Raw genomic sequence first — 27,149 nt, forward strand, 5'->3', positions numbered from 1 at the left:
GAAACAATTAGATGATAGTTAGAGGGTTGGGAATGGTCACCCTTCTTTGGGACTGGCTGAATGAGAGCAAACTTCCAGCAAGAAGGAAAGGTACAAGTTGACAGACAAAGGCAAAAGAGTTTGCCTAGGAAGGGTGTAAGCACAGATGCACAGTTCTTGAGAACAACAGGAGGGACTCCATCAGGCCCATATGTCTTATTAGTACTGAGGCCAGCAATGGCAGAAAATACATCAGCTGAAGAAATTTTAATGTTAGCCATGAGGAAGTCAGAGGGGGGAAGTGATGGAGGAACAGCACCGGAATCATCTAAGGTGGAATTGGAGGAGAAAGTCTGAGTGAAGAGATCTGCTTTATCAGTAGAAGAAATAGCTACAGAGCCATCAGAGTAGAAAAGATGAGGGAAGGATGACGATTTAAAGTTGTTAGAAAGGTTTTTGGCAAAGTGCCGGAAGGAGCGGGAAGAGTTCGAGTTAGAGAGTTGAGAGCATTTAGTACGGATGAAATTATTTTTAGCAGAGCGAAGAACAGACTTAGCACAATTCCGGGCAGAAATGTATAAAAGATGTGATTCAGGGGTGGGTTTGCTCCGGTACCTTTTATAGGCCCTCTCCTTGTTGCGGGACAGCATTAGAACAAGCGTGATTAAACCAAGGCTTCCGTGCATTAGTCAAAGGATATGAGAAAGGAATGTATGCTTCCATGCCTGAGAGAATAACCTCCGTAATGCGCAAGGCACATTCAGATGGCTCCCGGCCATGGAAGCAATAATCATTCCAGGGAAAATCAAAGAAGTACTGCCTGAAGGCCTCCCAATCCGCAGCTCAAATGTGCCAGAGACGACGTTTTTTTTTTTAAGGGTCCGCAGGCCGTTAGATGGGTGCTACGTGCCAGCTGTAGTGGCAAAGGGATACAAGCAGACAGTTCAGAGGGGCAGTGACCATTGAAGTTGAAGTAGAAAAGAGGTAAAGGTGCATCAGTGTGATAACATGAGAGAGGTTGAAGGGAGCCAGTAAGAGGAGGAGAGTTGATGAGATGAAAAGCTTTCAACTCCACCTTGTTGAGAAGAGCTGTATGTGGGGAGCCTCCCCATACATGTGAAATGTACTCTACACATGGGCAAATAAAACCCATGTATGAAGTCGACAACTGTGCTGGGGTAAAGTAGGCACGGAGTTGGCTTAGCACACCTAATCTCTTTGAAGCAGATTTTACAAGAGAGGTAACATGATCATTCCAAGATACTGTAAATCCTGAGAGAATGCAATCCCAAGTACAGTATGTTTAAAGAAGGTGCAGAATTGAACTGAATATTGTTAAAAATTAGAGATACTCTTCCAGAAGATTTTGTTGTGTTGAAAGGTGTAAGAACTGAGTTTTTGATGCATTAAAAACAAGAAGATTACTTTTACCTAAGTCATATATATGAGCCAAGTCAGACATAAAGTGTGCTGTAGCCCCATCCCTTGTTTGTTAAAGATACTGCTGAGATGGATGCTGCTGGAAGCAAATGGAAAAGTGAAGAGTGGAATCACCAGTGTATGAGTGGATAGATTATGGTAGTAGTAGTAGTAGTAGTAGTTCCTCAGGCAGTCCGGCCAAACAGCCCCGAGTCCCTGAGGACGACCACGGCCAACACCGGGCTTTTCCACAGAGCCCTCATGGAATATATGTTGTGTTGTGGGTGCAGACGATTGTGTGCAATGCAGTCCTCCATAATGTGCTTTATAGGATGGGGTGCTGTGTTTCATCCTTGTCAGGCATCAGCGACTGAGTCATCTAGCCTCTTCTTCAAGAGAGCTGGATGATGCCCACATCTCAGCCTGGCCAGGTGGACCCTGTCCTCATGAGGGAGATAGGATTCAGAAGGGTGGATATCAGGAGGCTGTGCATTTAGCTGTGTGTTTTCTTTGAGTGATTGAATGGAGCGGCGAGTGATTTGAACCCGGATATGCTCCTGGAAAGTGGTTTGAGGCGTGCAAGGAGGGAGAAATGACAGTATTTATGTATGATATCGTGTGCTGGGTGTTGTTTTGATATTCTTTGGCGTGTGTGGATGTGCTGCCATATATGTAGTGATGGTTTGTTGAGGCTGTGGCAAGAGTTGTGCCTCTCATGTCTAGATGATCCTTGACTTTGAGGACTTTAGTTTTTTGGTGTAGGTGTTATTGGGTGGAGTAGCTGTGCAGTCTGTGATTATTTTTAGGGCCTTGTTCTGTATGGTCTGTAGAATGTTGTAGTGTGTTTTAGTGAGGTTAGAAGCCCAAGCAGGCTTCCATAATTCATCACAGAATGTATATATTGTTTGTATACTGTGGTGGTGATTTCTTTGTTGTGTCCAAATGTTGTATGGGGAAGTGACAGGGCATTGAGTCTTGGTATTAATTTATTTTTAATGTTTGTGATGTGTTGTTTGAATGATGTTGATGTATGTTACACCAAGGATTTTGTGTGTGTGTGTGTGTGTGTGTGTGTGTGTGTGTGTGTGTGTGTGTGTGTGTGTGTGTGTGTGTGTGGTAGAGGGGTGTTGTTTATGGTGGTGTGGAATGTGACTGTGTTCCACTGTCCAGTTTGTGAGAAGGGTCATTGTAGATTTAGCTGGGTCTAATTTGAGTCTGTTTGTGGTGAACCATTCATGTATTGTGTTGAGGTAAGGTTGGAGGATATGTGCAGCTGTGTTTGCATTTTAGTGCGCACATGTAAGCGTTATGTTGTCTGCATAGGAAATTGTGTGTATCTGTGGTGTGTGGGGGTGTGGGTATGTCATACATGTATAGGTTAAAGAGTGTAGGGGACAAAACAGATCCTTGAGGGACACCATTTGTGAAGTTTCTGATGTTTGATGACTGACCAGCAAATGTTACATATGCACATCTGCTTGCTAAGTAGTTTGCCAGTCATCTTTTTGTGTTATTGTGCATGGTTGTGTTGAATATTTTGTTTGGGAGGTTATGGCGGGGGATGGCATCTATAGCTTTGCTAATATCTAGAGTGACTAGGAGTGTTCAGTGTGGTGGCCTAGCTGAGTTGATACCATCAAAAACTCTTTGTGTAAAGTCTGCAGGAAGAGTGTTTATGGAGTGTAGCAGCCTAAAACCATGTTGTGATGGGGCAAGGGGGATGTTAGGTGTTACATATTGTAATACTAGTCACTCATTGACTTTGGAGGGGGTGCAGAGGAGTGTGATGGGGCGGTGTGAGGAAGGCAACATGGGGTCTTTGTTGGGTTAAGTAATAGTGATGATAGTACCTTGCCTTCAGATGTTGGGTATTATGTTGTATGAATAGCTGTAGCTTGATATGTTGGTGAGTGCTTGTATGCCTTGTGGTTCAAGATGTTTAAAGTGCATGTTGCTTATGTTGTCTGGGCCACAGGCAGATGAGTGCTTAACCCCTAAACCGCGGGGTTGTTTTGGCGCTCCTTGCATGTCCCGCGGCGATATTGGCGCTTCGACAGACTTTGTAAAAATATTTGCCAAAAATCAGTTATTAGTCCTAGATTATTATAATTACATATGCATATAGCACATACCTTTAGCTTTCTCCTGGGATATTTGTTGAGCCTTTGTTGAGTACTGTAGGACTTGTGGAGACTTCTGAATTTGGGTAACGAAGTCTCCACTTTACACTTCCCGACACCCCGTAATATGATTACCACAACCTGATATTATCACTAGAAACTCTGTTCTATGATTTTCAAATAGTTTGGAATCCATACTCCAAAAAAAAAAACACTGTGAAAGCAATGAAAATTACGAGCGCGTACCATTAACCAATGAAAATTACGAGTGCGTACCAGCTTCCCACTTGCGCTCGTTCGCCGTTGGTATTTTGTCATTTATTATTCATAAAAACACTCACACTTTATATTTCTATTACTATATAACATATATATCTGCAGTCTTTATCCATAAGTTTCCTTCAGTAATAGTAGTTTATTGTCACTGTAGGCATTCAATTTCTCTTTCAGTAAAATACGTAGCATTCACTTTCTCGTCCTGTATACTAGTGTTGAGAGCGAATCTGTCACACTCACTTTCACTTTCATAACTCATAGTATTCATACATGCTAGAGTGAAACTTTCACTTTCATTACTCCTAGTATATATACTCATATTCTTATATTACTACTCATTTACATTTCTGTTTACATTCTCTGTTTTATTTACATTATTTACATTTCTATTTTATTTACACTGTGTTATGCACTGTCACTTGCAGTAACTTATAAAACTATTTTCCACTGTTCATTTATATTTACATTCATTGCTTTCACTTGCTGTTTACACATTATTTACATTTCCACTTGCACTGTTTTAGTCACCAGAAAGATCATAGTCACTGTCCATCATTTTCATTGATAAATAAGCCAGTTCACGTTCCACAGCAGTCACTTAGCCTTTTACCCCTTTCCACACGAGGTTTAGTAGGGGTAGAGGTCACAGGGCCCTTTGCACGGGGCTAAAAAGCGGCGGCATTGGACAGGCGTGAATCCGACGTGGTTTCACCTTGAAAGTTGAGAGTAAACTGAATGCTGTGGTGGCCTAGGGGCAGTGAAAGGCTGCCAGTGTCAGCATGGTGACAGCTGCTAATATATATGCTATGAAATGATTGGCAGGAAATCTAGACAATACATAATAAATTAGGTAGTTCCAGGTGAATGTAAATATCACTTAGGCTTCTCCCTTCCTTTCTTATATATATTTTTATTACGAGAATAGATTATACGGCATATTTCAAGGGGAAATAAACAGGGAAAATTAGCGAACGAGTGCACGTGAGGTGTCGTCAGGTGATAATTATCCCATTCCAGATGTATGGCACTATCACTTACCGTATTTCTTTTTTGTATATATTATTTTGTATAGGAATAGGGCACGGGGCATATTTCAATGGATGAAATCAGTGGAAAATTCTGGGGAAGATTTACTTACCGTAGCGCGGCCGGGCAGGCGAGAGGAGAGGGTAATGGAGGGGAATCAACAACGGGGAGAAATGGCTAAATTGTCAACAATGGATGGAAGTACAGATGAGATTAGGAGTGCTGACTAGTGTTGGACATTGGCAGTACTGATAGATGATACAAGCCACCATTTGAAAGCCCGGGCGAATTCAAAATAACACAGAATCACAAAAGTGACGCCCTGCGGTATGATCCCTTGCTCCCAAGCGTCATGAAAGTGACGCCCCGCGGTTAAGGGGTCAAGGCTGCTAATGATGTGCTTTGTCTGGTTGTAAGTGAAAGTTGCGAAGTTTGGGTTTTTGGGGAACTGTCTCTTGCGTTGGATGACACGTCGGTCGTCACGATGGGGGTTTAGATGGCTGACGTGTGAAAAGTGATCGATGAGAGTGTTCGCGTGTTGTTTGTTTGAGGGTATGGTGTCTGTTGTCGTGATGGCAGTGTGTGATTGTGTAGTGTTGCTGTTGGAAAGTGTGATGCTGTTTAGTGTTTTGTAGACTTTGACAGTATTTGTTTTGCGATCAAGTGTTTGGATATACAGTAATCACTCTAATATCCGGACGCCCAATAACCGAACATCCCCACTAACCGAACCTTATCGTCGTGGGATCAAACATTCCCAAAATGGTCCGAAAATCCAAAAAAATTGAAAAAAAAATCGATTTTTTGCCGTCCGTAATTTGAACTTGCCGTGCGCGCCGCGTGAGAGCATTGTTTTGGTTCGTCATTCCTCTGACGTCCGATAGAGCGCCGCTGCATCCTCCCCACTTCCCGCCTGTCTCTCACCGCGACAAGACCTACGCTGTTCGCCATGGCTGCCCACGTGCTCGTTTTTGTGGTGGTGCCGTACTTGCGCAAGGCCTCCTGCTGCTCTCTGCCCTACTCTTAGTGTGTGTGATGATGGCCCCGCCTCCTGAGAAAAGGAAGAGAGTGGTGTTGACTCTGGAGAAGAAACGGGAGATACTGGAGAAGGTTGATGCGGGTTGGTCTTCCTCTCGCATTCTCCGCGAGTTCAACCTGGCCCGGTCGACTTTCTTCGATATCAAGCGTTCCCGAGACAAGCTCATGCAGTACACGGCTGACTTCTCGTCGAGAAGCAAACGCAACGTGGAGAGGAAGGTTATGTTTACCCCCAAGTATGCAGAGATCGACCGCTCCACGTTGATTTGGTGTCGACAGCAACGTGCAGCTGGTGTGATGGTACGTGGAACGGAGCTGAAGGCTGCTGCTGAGAAGTTTGCAAGGCTTCACGACGCCCTTGACTTCAAGGCATCCGAGGGTTGGCTCTTCGCGTTCAAGTTACGACATGGCCTTACTAACCGTAAAGCACATGGCGAAGCATTGGACGCTAACGAGGATGGAGTGGACAAGTTTCGGCATAAGGTGAAAGGCTTGATCGACAGGGAGGGCCTCACTCTCGGTCAAGTCTATAACGCTGACGAAACTGGCCTATTCTATCGCTCGGTGCCAACGAACACTCTGTCCGATGAGACGGAGAAGCGTGTACCTGGCCGCAAGCTTTCTAAGGAACGGATATCTGCTTTGTGTTGTGCCAATGCTAACGGCATGCACCGGCTTAAGCCCGTTATTGTTGGCCGTGCAAAGCAGCCTCAGTGCCTTCGTGGGGTGATGGATGTCCTTCCTGTCGTATGGTACCATTCTTTGAAAGCATGGTTCACAGCTGTGATTTTCAAAGACTGGTTTCACCATCACGTGTCTTGTGTATTGGGTGTCGTCAAGGAGGTCATACATTACCAGACGAAGACACTGGGAATTCCTCGCGACCAGGTAAAGGCTCTCCTTCTCCTCGACAATGCACCTGCCCACCCGTGCGACAAGGACTTGGTTGCTGAGAATGGCCGTATTAGGTGCATGTTTCTGCCACCTAATACGACTGCTCTCATTCAACCAATGGACCAAGGAGTGATCGTGGCAACAAAGCGCCTGTACCGTCGGAAGTTCCTGGACAAGGTGATTGTGGTTCTCGAGGACGAGGACGAGCGCAGGGAAGGACGTGACACTCGAGGCAAGCGGACTTTGGAAAACCTTCGCCGCTACAACATCAAGTCTGCGCTGTACAACTGGGCTAGTGCATGGAAGGTAGTCCCTGTGAAAACTCTTGAAAATGGTTGATCTCGTCTGCTTCTCGGAACAGATGTGGAGTACGATTTCCTAGGGTTTGACGTGGATGACTTCCATGCACGGCTACGTACGCACGGCGACGATGTTGATGTGGACGATGTTCGTGAGTGGTTGGATGACGACGAGGGCGATCCTGGGTATCAGACGTTGTCTGATATCGAGATCGCGTCTTCGGTTGCTGGTGTCAGTCCCGAACTTGAAGATTCCGACGACGAAGGCGATGATGATGCAGACTCCGCCCAGCAGGACACTACTCCAGCCATCCCCAAGCTGAGCGCACTCCGGTAACATCTAGAGTTCGTCCTAGACTACCTGGAACACCCGGACTGTGACAGGGAGATGGGGCCCTTGGGACTCGTGGAGGAAGTGCGTGCTTTCCGACAGCGCATCATCAATCGCCAGAATCGTCGGTCCTTGCGTCAGTCAACGATTGACAGTTTTTTCAGGCCCGTGACCCCCGCTGTGCCAAGCCCTGGTTCCACTCCGTTGCCTCCCCAAGACAGGCCCTCATGCTCCGAGCCACAGCCCAGCACATCAGCTACAGTGGAGTCACCGCTCGACGTGAGTTTGCGGCTGTCTTCAGAGTCTTCTGTAGTCGGTACGCCATCACCACTAACCACCGATGCACCCCTTGGACGCCTGCCAGTGATACTCTTGGGCTCTGACAGTGAATAAACAGCAAGAACTTCTCCACTAGACCACACGGGAATTTTGAGTGTTGTGCAGTGAAAAAAACGGTGTGTTGTGTTAAGGTTTTCAAGTTGGGAGAAAAGACTAAGTAGAAAAGAAATTTAACGTAACTAACCTTCTTTGTTTTGGCTTTGGAAACTTAAAAAAACTTGGGAAAAGTTAATGTGCAACACTTAAATTTAATGGAACATTATTTGGACTAAAGTGAACACTGTGAAAAGAACAGACTTCTGTGTGTTAGTGACTAAGTTCAGTGCAAGACTTCAGGAAGAGTGTAGTGCAAGTGCTTCAGGAAATCGTTCTTACTGTCAGAGTCCGAGAGGAGGCGGTTATTCATCGAGGTGGCCAGGGACTTGCTGTAAGTAGCCAGAATGTTTCATGTTGTACTATTTTCCATACTATATTTACCAGAATGTTTCATATTGTATTTTTTCCCATACTATACTTACCAGAAAGTGTCATACTGTACTTCTTTCCATACTAAACTTACCTCATGCATGTGCAGTAGGAATGTGTTTTTCAGAGTTCGGTTAGGTTCGGTTAGGTTCGGTTAGAGTCCATAAGTACCAGAATGTTTATTAATGTATGAACATACTTCTAAACCCACATTTTATGTTTCTATTGCATTTATTTCAGTCATTTATGTGCCTTATTGGTGCGATTTGGGTGTTAAATAGGTGCTATGCATGTCCGGAGGGAGTTGTATAGGCGTTTCTCTGTGTTAGGGTCCGTAAGTACAAGTCCATAAGCTGGGGCCCAATATCCGGACGAAACCAATATCCGAACCTACCGATGGCTCTATTGATCCGGATATTGGAGGGGTTACTGTAATTATTCCAATTTAGTGTTTGCTGCTCTGATATTTATTGTTTATTTGAGTGTTGAGTTCTTGTATTTGTTGTACGGTGTCTTGTGTATTGGGTGTTGGGAAGTGTTGTTGTGTGTCACAATGACTGCTGAGGCCTTGAATTTCTGGTGTGAAGTTGGGATTGTTTCTCTTTCTGTTGCCTCTAGGGATGTGTCTTTTGTCTGCATTTTGAATAACTGTATTGAAAGTGTGCACAGCGGTGTTGATGTTTGTGATGGATGTACTGTTGAATGTTTCAGAGTGTTGTTCTGTTTCAGTTGCAAGTGTCTCCCAGTTGGCTTTCTTATAATTAGTGTATGTGTGTCTGTGGCCAGCTGGGGCGATTCTGGTTTTGGTAATGATGATGATTGTGAGGTGGCCAGAGCTAAGGATTTTGACCATTCTCCAGGATGTTGTGGGGGTGAGGTCTGGGGAGCAAAAGGTGATGTCAGGGGATGATGGGAGGAAGAAGTCTTGGTGTGGGATATGGGTACGTTGATTGAGATTGTTGAGGGTGAAAAGATTTTGTTTGGGATTGTAGTACCAGCCCACTGTCTGTGTTAGGGTTGTTGACGTGCTAGGCCGACGCTGTGGCATTGAAATCACCACCCAGGATGATGATGGGTATTTTAGTGATGTTGTGTATTTGAAGAGAATGATTGTGTGGTAGTGTGGGGAATGATTGGGGGGGGATGTATGTATTGGCGATTGTTATGTGTAATTTGTTGCCAGAGCGTATTTTAATCGATTGTATTTCTGTTGTGATGTCGTTGGGGGAGAAGGGATTTTGTGTGTGCACTAGTATCTGAAAAATTGATGGATTGGTGTACCAGGGTGCTGAGTTCACCACCACCTCCGTCATCCCGTCTTGTCTGAAGGTGGTGAAGTTATGAAATGTAGGTGTTTTTTGTGTTCTGCATAGTTTTATTTCTTGTAAGATGGCAGTGTGTATGTTTTGTTGTTTGAGGAATTGTGTAAGTTCTTGTGTTTTGGTGTTTATGCCATCTATGCATATTTAAAGAATGTTAATGTTGTGTGTGCGATAGGTGTTGGGTGCTGGTGGGGGTGTGGGTGGAGGAGAAGGGGTAGGAGAAGGTTTTGATAGAGATAAGGGTTGGAGTGGATTAGATTGGGGTAGAATGGGAGGGGTTGGGGGATTGGATGGTGTGGGAAGGATCAATGGGTTAGGCTGAGGAGGTATGGAGGAAGTAAGGGGCTGGTGGGAGGGTTATAGGGTGGGAGGAAGGAGCATAAGGAGTAGGTCCAGGTATTCTTGTAATGTTCTCTGGATGTAAGTGTTGTGCAGCCGAAATGGGTCCAGTTCTTGCAGGAACAGCAGTGAACTGAACCCTTTGTCAGCCAACTCGAAGTGATGTGTTTTGAGCATGGTGGGCATATGTATTTGTTGATAGTGTTAGATTTACTGTTTAAAAGGACATTGATGAATAAGAGGAAGAGAAATGGTGATAGGACAGAGCCCTGAGGAACACCATTATTGATAGCTCTAGGAGAAGATGGTTGCCATCTACAACAGCAGCAATAGAATGACCAGAAAGGAAAGTAGAGATGAAGGCACAGATAGCAGGATGGATACCATAGGAAGACAGTTTGGAAATTAAAGATTTATGCCAGGCTCGACTGAAAACCCTTGAGATGTCAAGAGCAATGACAAAGCTTTTGCCAAAGCCCCAAAAGGAGGATGACCAGAAGTGTGAACGGTAGGTGAGAAGATCGCCAGTGAAGCATCCCTGGTGGAACCCATACTGACAATCAGAAAAAAGGTTGTGATAGGAAAGGTGCTTAAAAATTTTTTTTTTTTGTTAAAAGGAAGCTTCAAAATATTTGAAATACAGGATGTTAATATGGTTACCACCCAGTGCAGTAAATGATTTCCTTGTGTACAGGAAACCATCTAAATGACAAGCCAAATGGTTTCCTGTACACCAGGAAATTATTTACTACACTAGTTGGTAACCATATAATCAAATTATGGCGCCTGGTGGTTTAGTCGGTACTTAAGGCGTTCGAATCGGATTAAGCCAGTGCAGGTTTATATCCAAGGGATGGTTGGGGATTATTGTTCATGCAATGCCAGTCAAAGATGAGTGAGGCTGGTCACACTCATCTTAAATTTCAGGACCAACTTGCCTAGCCCTCATCTCCTTCGCTCCTTATGGGGCAACACAGGATTAGATGATGATGATGATGATGATAAAGCTGTTGGGTAATAGTTAGATGGCTGGAAATGGTCACCCTTCTTTGAGACAGGCTGAATGAAAGCAGACGTCCAGCAAGAACGAAAGGTGCAAGTTGCCAGACAAAGACGAAAGAGTTTAGGTAGGCATGGTGTAAGCACAGGAGCATAGTTCATGAGGACAACACGAGGGACCCCTTCAGGTTCATATGTGTTGTTAATGTTGAGGCTGGTGATGGCAGAAAATATATTAGTTAAAGAAATTTTAATATCAGCCATGAAGAAGACAGAGGGGGGAAGTGATGGAGGAACAGTACCAGAATCATCTAAGGTGGGATTGGAGGAGAAAGTCTGAACGAAGAGTTCTGCTTTTTCAGTAGAAGAAATAGCTACAAAGCCATCAGAGTGGAAAAAAGGAGGGAAGGATGATGAGGTAAAGTTGTTAGACAGGTTTTTGGTAAAGTGCCAGAAGGAGCGGGAAGAATTTGAATCGGAGAGTTCTGAGCATTTAGTACAGATGAAATTATTTTTAGCAGAACAAAGAATAGACTTAGCACAATTCCGGGCAGAAACATAAAGAGATTCAGGGGTGGTTTGGCTCCAGTACATTTTGCAGGCTTTCTTCTTCTTGTGGACAGCATTAGATCAAGCATGATTATACCAAGTTTTTTTTTTTTTTTTTACACGTGTATGCCTCCATGCCGAGAAAATAACCTCTTTAATGCGCAAAGCACACGCAGATGGCACTCAGACATGGAAGTAATAATCATTGCGGGGAAAATTAAAGAAGTACTGCCTGAGGGCCTCCCAATCAGCAGCTCCAAAGTGCCACAGTCACCACTTCTTAGGAGTGTCCACAGGCCTTACTGGGGCAGTAAGACAGGTTAAGATGGTAAGGTTGAGATCAGAGGAGCCCAGTGGAGAGAAAAGATTAACAGCATAAGCAGAAGGATTTGTTGTAAGGAAGAGGTCAGGTATGTTGGAATTCTCTCCAAGGTGGTCAGGAATATGGGTAGGGTGTGTACAAATTGCTTTAGGTTGTTTAGGATAGAAAAGATGTAGGCTAATTCACCAGATGGATCAGTGAAAGGAGAGGAAAACCGAAGATGGTGGTAAACATTGAAATCAAGAATGGAGATTTAAGAGAAAAGAGAAATCAATAGGATGTGTTCCATCTTGGAAGGTTTGCATTTTGTGAGGTTGGTAGGTAAGGATGGGGGACACTCACCATCCACTTACTTTATGTAGTGCTGCTCTCAGGTGACTGCCCTTTCCTCTCTTTCTTCCTTCCTTCCTTCTGTCCTTCCTTCCTCTTCTGTCTTTCTTCCCTTCATTCTTTCCTCTTCCTTCTGCCTGCGGGTGACTTTACACTCTCTCTTCTGTCTTTCCTTCATTCTTTCCTCTTCTGCCAATGGGTGGTTCTACACTGAGTGACAAGCCAAATGGTTTCCTCTGTACCAGGAAACCATTTACTACCTGGGTGGTAACCACATAACCAAATTATGGAGCCTGGTGGTTAGTGGGGAATGAAGGCACTCCAATCAGATTGAGCCAGTGCAGGTTTCTATCCAAGGTGTGGTTGGGGTTCATTGCTCACGCAATGCCACCCAGGGATGAGTGAGGCTGGTCACTCTCATCTTAAATGTCAGGACCAACTTGCCAAGTCCTGGGCTCCTATGTTCCTCTTGGGGCAGCACATGATGATGATGATGATGATGAATGAATGATTGAAAGTGCTCTAATGCTATGATGTGAGGGAGCAAGCTGGTCATGAGATATGACTTTCTTGAGAAATAGGTATTCATTGATCTTGAATGTTACCATATGCTAAGTAGAGTTTTGAGTGTACAAGGGAGGGTGTGTTGAGCCCTTGTTTAGTTTAAGAATAGTGATGATTTTCATATTTTTTCAAATGTTGGGAATGCTTTAAATGTGTGTATGAGTAGTTTCTAATGTTTGTGAGGACTTGGATGCTGTGTGATCCTGTTTCAGGTTGTTGATGCCATGTGGTCCAGTTCTCGTAGTTTTTTATTTTCTTGGTGCTCTTATGTTTGTGTTCTAGATTGAAGGGGAGTACAGTTTGGTCAGTTAGAAAGGACTGCTTTTGCAGAGAAAATTATTTTCTCAGTCTCATTGTGTGTTGGCATAAGATGAATTGTGTTTGAAAGGACTGCTTGTGCAAAGAAGAATGTTTTTCAGACTCAGTTTGTGTTGGTGCACAGTGAGTTATGTTTGCATAATTATACAAGTATGTCTGCATGTTCTTTGTATAAAGGAATGTGTTGGGTATTAGTCATGGCAGCATTGGCCTTGGAGGTGCTTGTTTGTGATGTAGTGATATTATTAAGTGTTTTGTAGAACAAGAGGGATCTGTGGAGTGGCTAAATGATGTTACAAAGACTTTGCAGTTTTCTGTTTTCTTTGTGCTAATTGTGTTGTCAGTTTCATTATTTAGTTGCTGGACCCATGTTGTATTGTTGTGTGTGTGCGTCAGAGGGGAGTTGTGTTTGAGTGAATCGTAAAGGTTTATTGGATTGGTAGGTAAAATGAATACCTGATGTAACTTTTAGGGGAGGTAACTATAGTAACTTCGATGATGCAGTGGCCCCAGGATAGTACTGCTGGTGCATAACCCACCATAGATTCAAGAGTCCTATGTTATGTACATTAGATGAGCCCTTTGGCAAATCACCTGTGGTGTCTGCCATCACATTTACAGTGCATGTAGCTCTTAGTTGTAATGTTTTATGGTGTGTTCATGGATCTCATGACAGAGCAATAAATACTGGACATTGAAATTCAAATACTCTCTGATGAACAGTCCACCCCTTAACCACGTAACCAATTCCAGATGTCCTCTGTGACTTCAGATTGCATGTTATTACAGTAAACTCTCAGTTATCTGGCCCAACACAGTATCTGGGGTTGCTGTCTTTGCTCTATTGATGCAAAATCTGGTAAAAATTTACAATATCTGGTGCCCAAACAGGGCATAACTGGCAGTTCTGTGCATCATCTGGCGTCGAGGTCTATCAGCCGGCTTGTAAACAGTAGCCAACCAGCGGTGTATTACTGTATTTTTTCATTATTTTATTGTATTTTATGCTTAATTTTCATCTTTTACTCATGGGAGAGTATTTAAGATAGAAAGTTGAGGCATTTAATAAAGCAATATCTGGCTCAGCTGAATATTGAGTCGATGGGGGGTACTAGGCAATATCCTGCATAGAGCTTGGCTGAATTATGCTGGATGATTGAGAGTTTACCCTATACTGTTGAACTAAGAGATGATATTCATGGCAGATGTCCAGAGTCACATTTATATGAAAATAATAATGACATTAATGCAATGTATATTCTGTGTTTACAGACTATTCAGATATAAAAAAGGACTCCAAGAGACAGGAGCATCTTGAGTCTTTGACTGTGGTGCTGGCTCAGTACCTAGGAGCAGAAAACCTTCCCAACTCAGCTGATCTGCAGGGCATCTTTGGTCGTGTATGTACAGTGCACTTTTTGTTTAATATAATAGGCACTGCTGATTAGATATTGAATATTGCACAATTATGTGTGGAATAAAGTTTTAACTTTGAGGACACTCACCATTCATTCACTTGATAATGTATCTCCAACAGGTGATTAAGTTGAGTTGCAAGTAAAATAGTTGTGTGTATATCCATAAAACATTTCCCTGGGGTAGAGGAGAAAGAATATTGATCCCATATTCACTACTTGCTGAGCAGAGTAAAAACGTGACAGGGTGGTGTGGACTAGGGATTTCCTAACCATCGGTATATCCCATGAAGCAGTTAGTCCTCGGTTTTGTACTTGCTCAAGACTCATAAAATATTAGTAGGCTCATACGGTTGTGTGAAATGTGAGAAGTGGGAATGAAGAGAATGTAGAAGTTTTGAAGGGTTTCAAGGAAGCTTGGTATGATGACTGTGCAAGACAGTAGTGAGAGAGAGTTGTCATTGTTGTTAGTAAACCCAAGTCTGTCTGTCCAAGCAAACCAGTCACCCAGAGGTAAGTAACTGCTTTTGTGGAAGTGGCCATTAGGTGCATGACTGTATATCACAGTGGTACTCAAATGGTGAACCGCGGTCTGAATCCAGACACAAATGAGCTTTGGTATGGACCCCAGCGACTTCCATCACTCAATTTTCAGTATCCCCCTCAAACTAAAGAGTCGCAGTACTTAACATCTTTGGATGAATTTCGCCCAAAATACGGCTCAAATACATTTAACTTTATCCGGCAACCATTATAAATTATGTTTAGTTACTGGAGTTATACAGACTTGTCCATTTCGTGGCTATAATGCAGACTAGTGAGACTAATGATTAACAAAGAGGCCACTATTTTTTCCAGCTGTTCTAGGTGCTTGCACTCATAGTAACGAGATTTTCATATTTATAAATGACATATTATCAATGTCATTTCGTCAGGATTTAACATTGTTAACAAGAGAACAGGAGTCCCCGCCGCAAGAATACTGTATTTAACAAGCTGCTCTGCACCTACCCACAGACTGTTGCCATTAGCCTGTTCAAATGATGAGTTGACAGAGGGATACTGACAATTGTTAGACTGTTCACTGGTACATGGTGTGGTGCTAAAGTGATGGTGGAAGTGCTAAAGTGACTGTGCGCTAATAATTTGTTCAATAGAAGAGTTTCCTTTTGTCCTTTTGAGAAGTTGGAAGTTTGGAGAACAGATTCTTTTGTTTTACTTTACCACCTTTCTAACAGGAGAGAATATATACTTTAAACCTTGTTTTTAATTTGGTCAGGGTATTAACTTTCCACACAGTCCCATTATATTAACATAAATGAGAGTGTTTGATTCCATTAGTGATATTAGATACATGATTTTTCATCCGGACCTCTGTCATAAAGGAAGAGAATATGATTAGACCTTCAGAGAAAGTAATTGAGGAACCCTGGTATAGCATATACATTGTGTAGAGATCCGGTACCCCTTTGTGGTAGGCAGTGCCACACCAGAGGTGGATCAGGGCCCTTCCTGTGACTGGCTGCAGGGAAATATGAGGAGGTTTGGCTCCTAAGTTTATGCCATACCTGCTCCACTTAGAGTGCACAGCACCACCTTGTGTCAAGTCTTCAACAGTGCGAATGAAGTGAATGTTTGGGAAGGTGTGACCCTCAAAAAGTCCAGCAAAATGAAGAGGGAGTTGCTTCACTGGGAATGATATATGGCAGGAAGGAATTTCATATCATTCATATCGTTTATAAAGGCTCCAACATTCTTATATGCATCAGCCTTGGTCACCTAATGGCAGCTCTCCATGCTGGTCTCTTCATGGCAGCCTTCCTGTTCAGTCCCTCATTCCTGAGGGTCACACTCTGTGATCTTGTCCCAGGTTTTTTTCAATCTGCCTCTTGCAACTCAACCTCCAGCATTCACACTTCTCACCTTTTCAACCAAGCTGTCATCCTCCATCATCTCAGCATGCCCAAACCCTCACGATCTATCCCTGCTCATCATAACAGCAGAACATTCTGGTCCCATCCTTCCTCTTAACTCTTCAATCATAATCCTAACCCCCTCAGGCCATGCTTTCAAGAAGGCACTACACATCCATAATCATTGTCATTTCTGTACCTTTAATCGTATGAATATCCTCTTCCCTCTACTGCCCAGGTCTTATTACCATATAGCATTATACTGCTAACACATGTTGCATAAAAAGATCCTATAGCATGGAAGGAGAGCCCTGTCATTGACAAGAGAGGCAACAGGTCCCTGAACTTTTTCCACCCACCCCAGCCCCACGTCAAGCACATAACACGACCCCCTGGTAACAAAACTCTTCCACACATACTCACAAGATTCTTCAGCAAGATCATTCCTTTCACACCTGACATTACTTACATGCTCTCCCCGACATACCACACACAAAATCAGCATCTTTTCGCAGTCTACCTCTAACAACACTTCATCTCCTATGCACCCACTTACTGCAAACTCTGCACAAGATGAGTATCTTCCTACACCCTTGTGGCAAACTGCGTATGGCCACACTCTCTATGCTCTGACAGTATTGCCATGAGCCCTGGATGTCATCATTTTGTTTTATCCACATTTACTCTGAAACTCATTTGCTTCATTCCATCTCTCTTTTTTCGTAAATCTTTCCACTTTCTTCCTTTCATTCTTTGCAGTCAACATCAAGTCATTAGCGTACAACATTTTCCATGGGATTCCATTTCTGAAGTCGGGTGGGAGAGCTTCAGGCACCATGACAACAATAAAGGGCTCAAGACTGACTCCTGATGTACGCCAGCATTGACAGAAAACTCATCACTTAGATCTCCATTCACTCTCACTAAGGTGCAGGCACCCACATATATAGCCATAACCACTCCAACCAGCCATTCCTCTATCCCAAGCTTGCTCATTGCCCACTTCACCACCTGTCAAGGGACTCTGTAAAGCAGGTATACACGCACAGGCGAGCCCGTCCGGTGGCCTGAAGAGGCTGGCCTCAACGAACAATGCTGTACTCACACACGATTCAATCGGCCTCACGTCTCAGCTCAGTTTGCAAGCGAAACGCCGTGGCGTGAGGGTGGCCATGGATGCTTCGCTGCCCGCAGATGACCTGGAGCTGTATGCTATTGGGGCTGTTGCCGCGGCCTATATTGCAAATAATAGAAAGAGGAGGAAAAAATGAACCAAATGGGCAAAAGACTGGTTGATGAGGAGTAAATTGTCCCATCTGACTCTGTTGAAAGAATTGCGGTGCGAGAAAAGTGACTCGTTTAATTACTTGAGGATGGACGAGGATTCCTACCTGCAGCTGTTGTCACTGGTTTCCCCAATAATAATGAAGAACGATACCTGTATGAGTGCTATTTCACTGTATGAAAGACTGACAGCCACACTGAGGTTTATTGCCACAGGTTGCTCGTACGAGGATTTAAAATTCTCCCACACAACTGACACAAGACCGACGCCTGACGTCCTACGGTATCCCACACACACTCAGTTTGCCTGAACCTGACTGGAGTCTGACCACGAAAATCTGTCCGTGACAGATCCCAGGACAACTTTTGAGGCCGCCTGCGCAGGCGCCTGTTCCCTACCCACACGGACCAGCCTCTTCAGGCCACCAGACGGGCTAGCCTGTGTGTGTATGGCCCACTTAAGAAACCATCTCCAAATCAACAAAAACAAATTACAACTTCATTTTCTTTCCTATATGTTTTCCTGAAGTTGTCAGTCAATGAAAATGGCTTCAGTGGTCCCTTTGCCTGACATAAACTTAAACTGTATCTCATCAATATTCACTCTTTCCCTTATTGTATCTGCAAAGACTCTCTCCATTACCTATATTATCTGGTCCAAAAGGTGCCAGAACAGCTCAGTGGTAGCGCTCGCACTTCACAACTGTGGAGTTGGCAGTTCGAGCCTGCACCAGGGTAGCATATTTCTGGTGAGAGATGTAATGGGCTCTCCAAGGATCTCTATGCCCAACAGAGTTAAGCAAACCCTTCTCTGTGTCCTCCTACTTTCTCTATACTCATATCAATGCCAAAGGTGGCTGTTGTGTATATGTATGCAACAACTTATCTTGCTCTCATGTTCCTGAACTTGCATCTTCAGAATTCTTTACTCGTTGGCTTCGGCTTTCTTGTTATTCTGGGTAAATAAATTGTCTGCTTCTGTGCTTTTTATGCATAATTAAACAGGAGGTACACATGGGAAACTAGTTTTACATACAGAAAAAACTCAATTAATCGGAATGCATGGGGATTCTTCCATTTCGGATATGGAATTTTCCAGATAACCAAATGGTACACTTGGAAATCTTCTGGGAGGTCAGACAAATGAAATAGGACCAACTTGGAACTTTCCTTTATTTCATAAAGTACTTTATTCAGTATTAGATACAGTACAAGTAAGATACAGTACAGGTACACTACAATACACAAAAAAGACAGCAAGAGAAATTGTACAGGACTGAATACAAACCAGCAAACATTACCAAAAATTATTTAAAGAAAAATTTAGCATATATTACAGCCCAAAACAATTTTGAAAACTTAGCTGCATATACTACTTTATCCTGTACTGTACAGAACTAATCAAGAATTATAGGGGCATCATTAGGATCATGAGATGAGGATTCAGACAGTGGAGAAGGAGAAGTGGAAGGAACAAGGTCAGGAGCTGAAGTGGAAGGAACTGGTTCAGGAGCTGAAGAAGTGGAAGGAACTGGGTCAGGAGCTGAAGATGTGGAAGGAACTGAGTCAGGAGCTGAAGAAGTGGAAAGAACAGGATCAGGAGGTGAAGAAGCAGAAGGAACAGAGTCAGAAGCTGAAGCAGAGGGAATAATTTTCTGTCCATGCTTTACCATAATTTGCCATAATTGCATTCCAGTTATACGGATGTGCCAATGCATCGGATGCCGGTTAATTGAGCTTTTACTGTATTAGGCTTCGCCATGTATAAATCAATCAGGGTAAACAAAAACAATTTGCCTTACCATTGCTTCACTGATCCTATTTCAAAGCAAATGGCAGACTAGATATCACATGGCAACGGGTACATAACATCCTAAAACATGACGTATGAATGAAAATTCTACAACCAGTCATTGCTGAGATTTTAAAGAATATCTGGATTCCCCCCCCCCCCCCTGGTGAATGGGAAAATGATAACTGTTCTCGGGGTAAAAAACAAAAAAAAAAAACTCTGAAACTAATGGAAATTCAGCTTCCAAAAACTCATGAATTTTCCTTTTTTATGTGTACAGTGGGGCACCAACTTTCACTACAGCATGATTCACGGAATCCACTTTCGCGGCATGCACCAAATATTCCCTAACTTCCACTTTCGCTTGAAAAAAATCGATTTTCGCGCACAAATTTTGGGTTTGGGACAATATTTTGAACTTTGAATTTCCTGCACCGCCCGCCCGCAACCCACCGCCATCTTGAATGACGTCATGTCAACACTCTGTCCACCCATTCCCGCCATTGTGTACGAGCGTGCTAGCTCCATTGTGTTGGATTCTCACGGTTCAATGGCCTCTACTATACCTGGTAGTGTGGGGAAAGGGCCTGGTGGTGTGGGGGGAGAGCCTGGTGGTTGGGGGGAGGGCCGGGAGGCAGTGGTGGTGATAAAAAGTGGCCGGGACATTCAAAGTCGGGAGGAAAGGCCAAGGCTAAAAGAGAGTGGAAGTTTTGCATCAAGTTGCATCTGAGGAGGCAGAGAGAGAGAGTGGTAGCGAGACAGCAAGAGGTGGCGCCAATACATCTGGCGTGGCTAAATAAGCCCGCCACACGCCTCGGATACTTACCCCCAACATCCATTAAACACCTCAACCTGGTCTCTGTGGTATGTTTCTCCTCATATAATGTGTACTGTACAGTTTTTATTGTTTGTATCTCACAATGCAATGTACAATAGTGATTTGATGTACTGTATTGCAAGTGAAAATGAAAATCAGATGTTACTTTAGGATAACCGGGAACCATTTAGCCTTTTTGCCATAAAGACAATGCCCCAACTTTCGCTAATTCCACTTTCGCGCATTATTTTTGGACCCAATTAGGCGCAAAAATTGGTGCCCCACTGTACAACACATTTAGACATGACCTATAATTAGATAAAAAAAAATTACAGCATGCATTCTGAATATAGATACATGATTTCAGTCATGAACCAAGGCTTTACCCTACGTTATGTATTCATCTTTGTGGTAGGTGGTGGCGACCATCATCCACTCACTTGATGTAGTGCTGCCTACTTCTTCCTAAGCTTTTATCATTCTTTTTCTGTGCCTGCCCTCCTCTCTTCCTATTTCTCCTATCTTTCCTGTCGCTTCTTATTGCTTTTCTTTCCTTTACAGTTGGCTTTACATTGAGTGACAAGCCAAATGGTTTCCTGTAAACCAAGAAACCATTTACAGCACTGGGTGGTAACCATATAACCAAAACATATGTGCTCCCTACTTGTCAACAAGTGGGTTGGTGGAGGGTTAGTGCCCCTCCCGGTAAAACAAATAACTCAAAGTCAAATGGCCACCCCTTACAGGATTATGGCTTCTGGCAATAGATAGATAGATAGATGTATTCACCTGTGTTTGAGTGTTTTTTGTGTGTTTGTCCACAAAGTATCTCCAAAAGGGGTCAGTGAATTTCAATAAAATTTTGTGGAAAGGTGGGCCATGGGCCAACAAAGACTTGATTAAATTTGGGGGCAGATCCAGATCAGGATCAGGATCCTGCATTGGCATTGATGGAGGTATGCACTCTCTGGGTGCTTTCTTGTCTTTTATATATACTGGTATCATACTTGTTTGGACTGATCCATGCAAACTTCACATTCTTCTAATGTTTTGCCATTTTTAGGAGAAGGAAATCCAAACTTAACTACATTTTTGAAGCATTCATGAACTTATGCTTTTTCAGAAAAATAATTGTATTGCTTTCCATGAAGTTTATCTTCAGTGTGAAACTTTGTTGGACCTCACACTGTTGTTTTCTTGTATTTTTTGCTTTGTTGTTTTTTGGTTGCAATAAGAAACATAGATTTTTTTATTACCCCTTTGGGGTGTCTGTACCCTGGGTAAAAAATCACATATCCATACTGGAGTTACCAAAGCAGGCACGTCCTGTCTCTTGGTTTGGCTCTTAAGGGCAACTGACACTGATCACCTGAAAGCAGAATGAATGCAATGCATTCAAAGCATCTGAAATGGCATAACTTAAACAAAAATGCCAAAAAAGTTAAATGAGCAAAAAATACAAAAAAAATTTTCATTTGATCATAACCTGGCACCAAATCATTGTTGGCAAATCTGCATACACATAATATGGAGTATAGGTAGGCCTATCACCATATCAATAACTAGAAAAATTAGGCAACAGATAATGGTTGACAGGACTGTGTTACATTTTACCCCAGCTTGCCCTGTGTTATTTTTTTACCCAATTGATATATTTGGCGAAGCTTGTTTTGGGAAGTGTTATTATTATTTTCTTTGTACTTCTTTTTCTTGGTTCTTGATATTATACAGGGAGGTACCCTAGGGTAACCCAATTACTTGTGCCAAATACAAGTATTAATGACTTTGACTTATTTTTGAATGTCATATACAGTACTCAATTTTGGTGCAAAAACTGCGTATTTGAAATTGAAATATCTCGAAAACTAATCGAGATACAGCTTTTTGGTTGAAAATCCTATGATAAAAATGTTTGCCGAGAATTTTGACTGAATTTTTTGCCATTTAGCCTAGTGGAAAGTACCAAATTTATCTGTTCATTGTTTTCTTTGTAACACATTTTAGATAAAACCACAAAAGCTGTAAAGCTGTAACTTTACTGAAATGTAGCTGTGGTCCCTCTCATTATCTGAAAGGGATATGGTTACAGTCAAGCATACAGTTAGCCAGTTATTGGGACAAATGTAGAATGTACCCATGCTTCATTTATTTGTTCCACACCTTTGTCTTCAGATTTTGTTGATTTTATGCAAGAAGCTACCTTAGGTTAATCTAAGTATATGTTCCAGATATGAATGACCTTGAACTACTTTTAAAGGTAACAACAAAAAATTGTGCAAATATCTATGCTGTGTTCATATGAAGTTTTTTGGCTGTGCATAATTACAAAGGCAATCAGTACCATAAATAGTTTTGGCGATGCTTCCTTACTGTTGCTACACAAGAAGTAATGAGGTAACTGCTTGTAATTCAGATTTTGTTGTGCAGTAAACATCTATTGGCAGTTATCAGTTGTTAACTCCAGCTGTCCTGATTCTTTGTAGGGAAGTTTACCTCTCCTGCATTATTGTTTTATAACCAGTATAAATTGTGCCTCATATGAGGCTTGCAGCATGACCAGTGCGGACTTTTATTATCCCTCATATGAGACCTGCAGCTTAGCAAGGGTTAAAGAAGTGATTGCCTCCACCTTTTCTATTTGCATCATAACCCATGTGTTGCATCATAAATAATGTTTGTATTTTTGCATAATGTATAATACTTTGTGTAATTTTATGGGTGTACTGTATATGCTGTTGCAATTTTGTTCTTATTTCTCTTTTAGCCATACTGCACATCATATTGTACCTGTAATAAAGCATGTGATATGCATTCATTATCAGGTCTGTGTGAACAGCTTTAGCATAACGGACAGTGACCACAACACAGTAGGGACGGGAGTGTACTTAGCAGCGTCAGTATTTGACCATTCCTGCAAGCCCAATGCGTTTGTTACCTTCCAAGGCACTCGCCTCATTTGTCGTGCCTTGGTGCCCTTCACCAACTTTGACATCTCTAAGGTATGTAAGGAACTAGGGATTAGTGAAACTTTTGTTTTTATAGAGCACAGGTATACCTCGATATACGAGACCTGTAGATGCAATACCCTGGCTTAGCGATGGGGGTGGAAATACCACCATACCCCACCAAACAATGGCCATACCTCATTTAAATGATGGGTTTTGATTTTTATAACTGATTTTGATAATATTTTAGGAGAAAATTGTGTGTTTAGGTTGATTTATAAACTGCTTTTAGACTTAGATTAATGTGTTTTGGTGATAAGTGGGGTGAACATTGTCATTTTGGGGTACAGTTTACTAAGTGATTTTTTCCAGACAATTTTTAGATTTTATGTGTTCGTTTTAGTGAGTTATTTACAGATGTTAGGCTTAGATTAGCTTCTTTTACAGCTGTTAGGCCATTTAGATTGACTTTACAATCTAAACCTGTTTTTTAACTCATTTGGGTGGGTTTCGGACTTGGCTGGAGGGAAAACCCAAGACTCAAAAATGCATCCCTAGCTATACTTTACATGTTGAATCTTCCCAGAGATAAGATACCCTGCCAAACGATGGGTTTTTGTTTAACCAATTGCATCGTTAAGCTGGGGTATACCTGTACAGTGTACTGTACGGTGATCTGTTTTTTCTGGATCACAGTCATGGTAGGGAAACCCATTTTTATGCAGCTAGGAGTTAGCCTAAGTGAGTTTGGGATTCCTTGCTCCTCCAAAATATATATTCTAGCTATTTTGAAATGCTAGTTACTGCCATTGACACCAACAAGATATGCCACAATCATCCATTTAGCAGGTTTTATAAACAGTGATGTGCAGAAGGGAGTATGCACTTAATGTTGTAGGCCAGCTGTAGGACCCCTCAGCTGTCCCATCACACACTAAGTTTAGTCATTGTGGCAGTGTTTTCATTTTTCTGTAGTTTACTTCTCTAGTTCATTTTTGCACCTTGTTGCCTTCGTCATCATACTCCTTATTGTCATCATCATAGTTTGGAGCAATGCTGTTGTGTGTACATCTTGTAACAGACAGGTCTACAACAGATATATTTGTGTTAGAGGTTGGCTGCAAGAGAGTGTGTGTTGTTCAGAAGTGTTCAGGAAGATGACAATAAAATGGAGTATTGCAAGAGATGAATGCTGATTAAAATGAGTGAGTTCTGTTTCCTGGAAGACATGGTGAGTGGAAGTGGAGCAGTGGCATAGCAAGGATTTGTAAAATGGGATGGCCAAAGGGTGGCCAATTCTAATTCTGGGGTGGCCTACTCAGAAACATTAAGGATGTCCAGGAGTATGCCCTGGAGATTTGTGTTGGTCAGGTATATTTTAGGGGTGACGAGTGACACCCTGGCCACACCTCAGGATACTCTGCTGAAGAGGAGGAGCAAAGTCTACTTCCCTCACTAGAATGAGAAGTGAATGGAAGAAATTTAGGGAACTATTGCCATTCCTGTCTGTTAAGGGGCACTCCTCTTGTGCTAATGGTACTGTCTATAAAATATAATGCCAGTACGAGTCATCACTAAAGGTCCTCCCCCCGAGGCTGGGGAACAGTTAGAGGGCCAGGACAATCACTCCAAACGAAAATATATGGTATCACTTCACTTTATATCATGCATTTTACTATTTGTTAAGCACTTGTGCTGTTATTTGGCGATAGCATTGGCGTTTCAGTGGCCTTTCATGCAGAAAATAATATGAAAGGCTGACAGTCTCAGCGAATGTAAATGTTGAGCGGCCATCTTGGCTTAGTGACATGTGCAGGTGTATGGATGGAGGAGGACTACTGGGCCTTGGTAATGGGCTGTGAAGCCTATGCCCAGAGTTGGACACACACACACACACACACACGCACACATGCACACACACACACGCACACACACACACACACACACACACACACACACACACACACACACACACACACACACACACACACACACACACACACACACACACACATGGTACGGACAGAGAGTAGGAGAGAAGAGGGTATTAATAATGTCAAAAATAATTTGAAGGTGATATATACTAATGTTGATGGTTTCATATCGACAAGGATCGAAATTAATGATTTCTTGAGAGAACATGAACCTGATGTCATGTGCTTTGGAGAGACCAAATTAAGAGAAGATATTGATGTTCATTTGGGAGATGGTAAATACAAACTGTGGAGAAAAGACAGAAAAGATAAAAAGGGAGGAGGAGTGATGATAGCAGTGAAGAACAGCATAAATGTAGATACTGTGGAAATGGGAGAAGGCAGGGCTGAAGTGATATATATGAAATTAGAAACTGGAGAGAATGTTAAGAGAGATATGGCGGTAGTGTATGTTCCCCCAAAGACGAGAGCATGGAAGGATGACGAATACCATGAGATGTTGTCAGATATGGCTAGCTACTTGCAAAAAATAATTGAGAAAAGCAATAATATAATTTTGGTGGGTGACTTTAATTGTAAAGAGGTGAACTGGGAGGAATGGTACTCGGGAGGCGGCGAGGATTCGTGGGGCACTATGTTATTAAATATAATAATGAATAATGTGATGACGCAATGGGTCAAAGAAGAGACACGGTTTCGAGGTGAGGACACACCAGCAAGGTTAGATTTACTGTTCACCAAAGAACCCGATGTAATAGAATCATTGGAATATCTCTGTCCTTTGGGAAAAAGTGATCACGTGGTCATTGAGTTCCAGATGTTAATAGGAAACGTCGAGCCAAGAGACGAGCTTCATAGACAGGGAAGATACAACTTTGGGAAAGCAAATTTGACAGGATTGAGAAACTTTTTTGAAAATGCAGATTGGAGAAAATTAAGAGAAACAAGAGAGATACAGAGGAAGTGGGATATCTTTCTAGACCTCTATAATTTGGGAGTGGAAAAATTTGTACCAAGAGTAAGAGGGAAAGAAAACAGGAAAAAGGAGTGGTTTAATAGAAGGTGTATGATGGCAAAAAAAGAGAGAGATAAGGCGTGGAACAATTGGAGAAAGAGAGGTAACGACAGAACAAAGGAAGAATATAAAAGAACAAGAAATGAATACACAAGAATACGTAGAGAAGAAGAAAGGAATTTTGAAAAAGGTATAATTGACAAATGCAAGGATGAACCCAAACTGTTTTATAGATTTGTTAATGGCAAACTGAAACAAAAGGAAGGAATCACCAAGCTGAAAGTAGAAGGAGAGGTCTTTAAGGATGCAGCAATGCAAGCAGAAATAATGAACAAACGTTTCCAGTCAGTTTTCACTAAAGAAAAGGAGCTTGTGGAAGGGGAGGGAGTGATTAGAAATGTTCCGGTGATGAAAGATATAAAAGTGGAGGTACAGGAAGTGTATAAATTACTGGAAACTCAAGATGTAAGGAAAGCCCCAGGACCTGATGGAATTTCTAATTGGTTACTGAAGGAATGCAGAGAACAACTGGCGGATAAAATTCACAGCTTAATTGTATGCTCACTGGAAGAGGGGAAAGTGCCAAAAGAATGGAAGAGGGCAAATGTGGTACCAATTTACAAGGGAGGAAACAGGGAAGAACCCCTGAATTATAGACCAGTGTCTCTAACCAGCATGGTTGCAAAATTGTGTGAGAGAATCCTGAAACAGATGGATAAAATATCTGGAAGAGATGAATATTTTGGCTGAATGTCAGTTTGGATTCAGAAGTGGAAGGTCATGTGTTTCTAACTTGTTGAGCTTTTACTCAAGAGCGATTGATGTGGTACAGGAGAGAGATGGTTGGGTAGATTGTGTGTACTTAGACTTAGAGAAGGCCTTTGACAAGGTACCTCATAAGAGACTAATGTGGAAACTAGAATATATAGGAGGACTAAAGGGGAAACTTCTGGAATGGATGAGAGACTTTTTGAGAGACAGACAAATGAGGACAGTAATAAAGGAAAAGATGTCTGGATGGAGGGAAGTAACAAGTGGAGTCCCTCAAGGCTCAGTGTTGGCGCCAGTAATGTTCCTGATTTACGTAAATGATATGGTAGATGGA

At 42.5% G+C, this 27,149-nt stretch overlaps 1 protein-coding gene across 1 annotated transcript in view; it reads left to right on the plus strand.

Moving 5' to 3' along the window:
• The window catches only part of LOC145414000 (histone-lysine N-methyltransferase SMYD3-like), a 182,570-nt gene that overhangs the window by 37,066 nt on the left and 118,355 nt on the right, over window positions 1–27,149 (plus strand). Inside the window, exons 5-6 of the mRNA XM_080283569.1 lie at window positions 14,202–14,329; window positions 22,973–23,149. Of these exons, the coding sequence (XP_080139695.1) occupies window positions 14,202–14,329; window positions 22,973–23,149 (305 nt within the window). The remainder of the gene's footprint in view (window positions 1–14,201; window positions 14,330–22,972; window positions 23,150–27,149) is intronic.

Source organism: Coenobita brevimanus, chromosome 98 (assembly GCF_032717465.1).
Source record: "Coenobita brevimanus isolate Jiangsu-jjx chromosome 98, ASM3271746v2, whole genome shotgun sequence".
Classification (NCBI taxonomy): domain Eukaryota; kingdom Metazoa; phylum Arthropoda; class Malacostraca; order Decapoda; family Coenobitidae; genus Coenobita; species Coenobita brevimanus.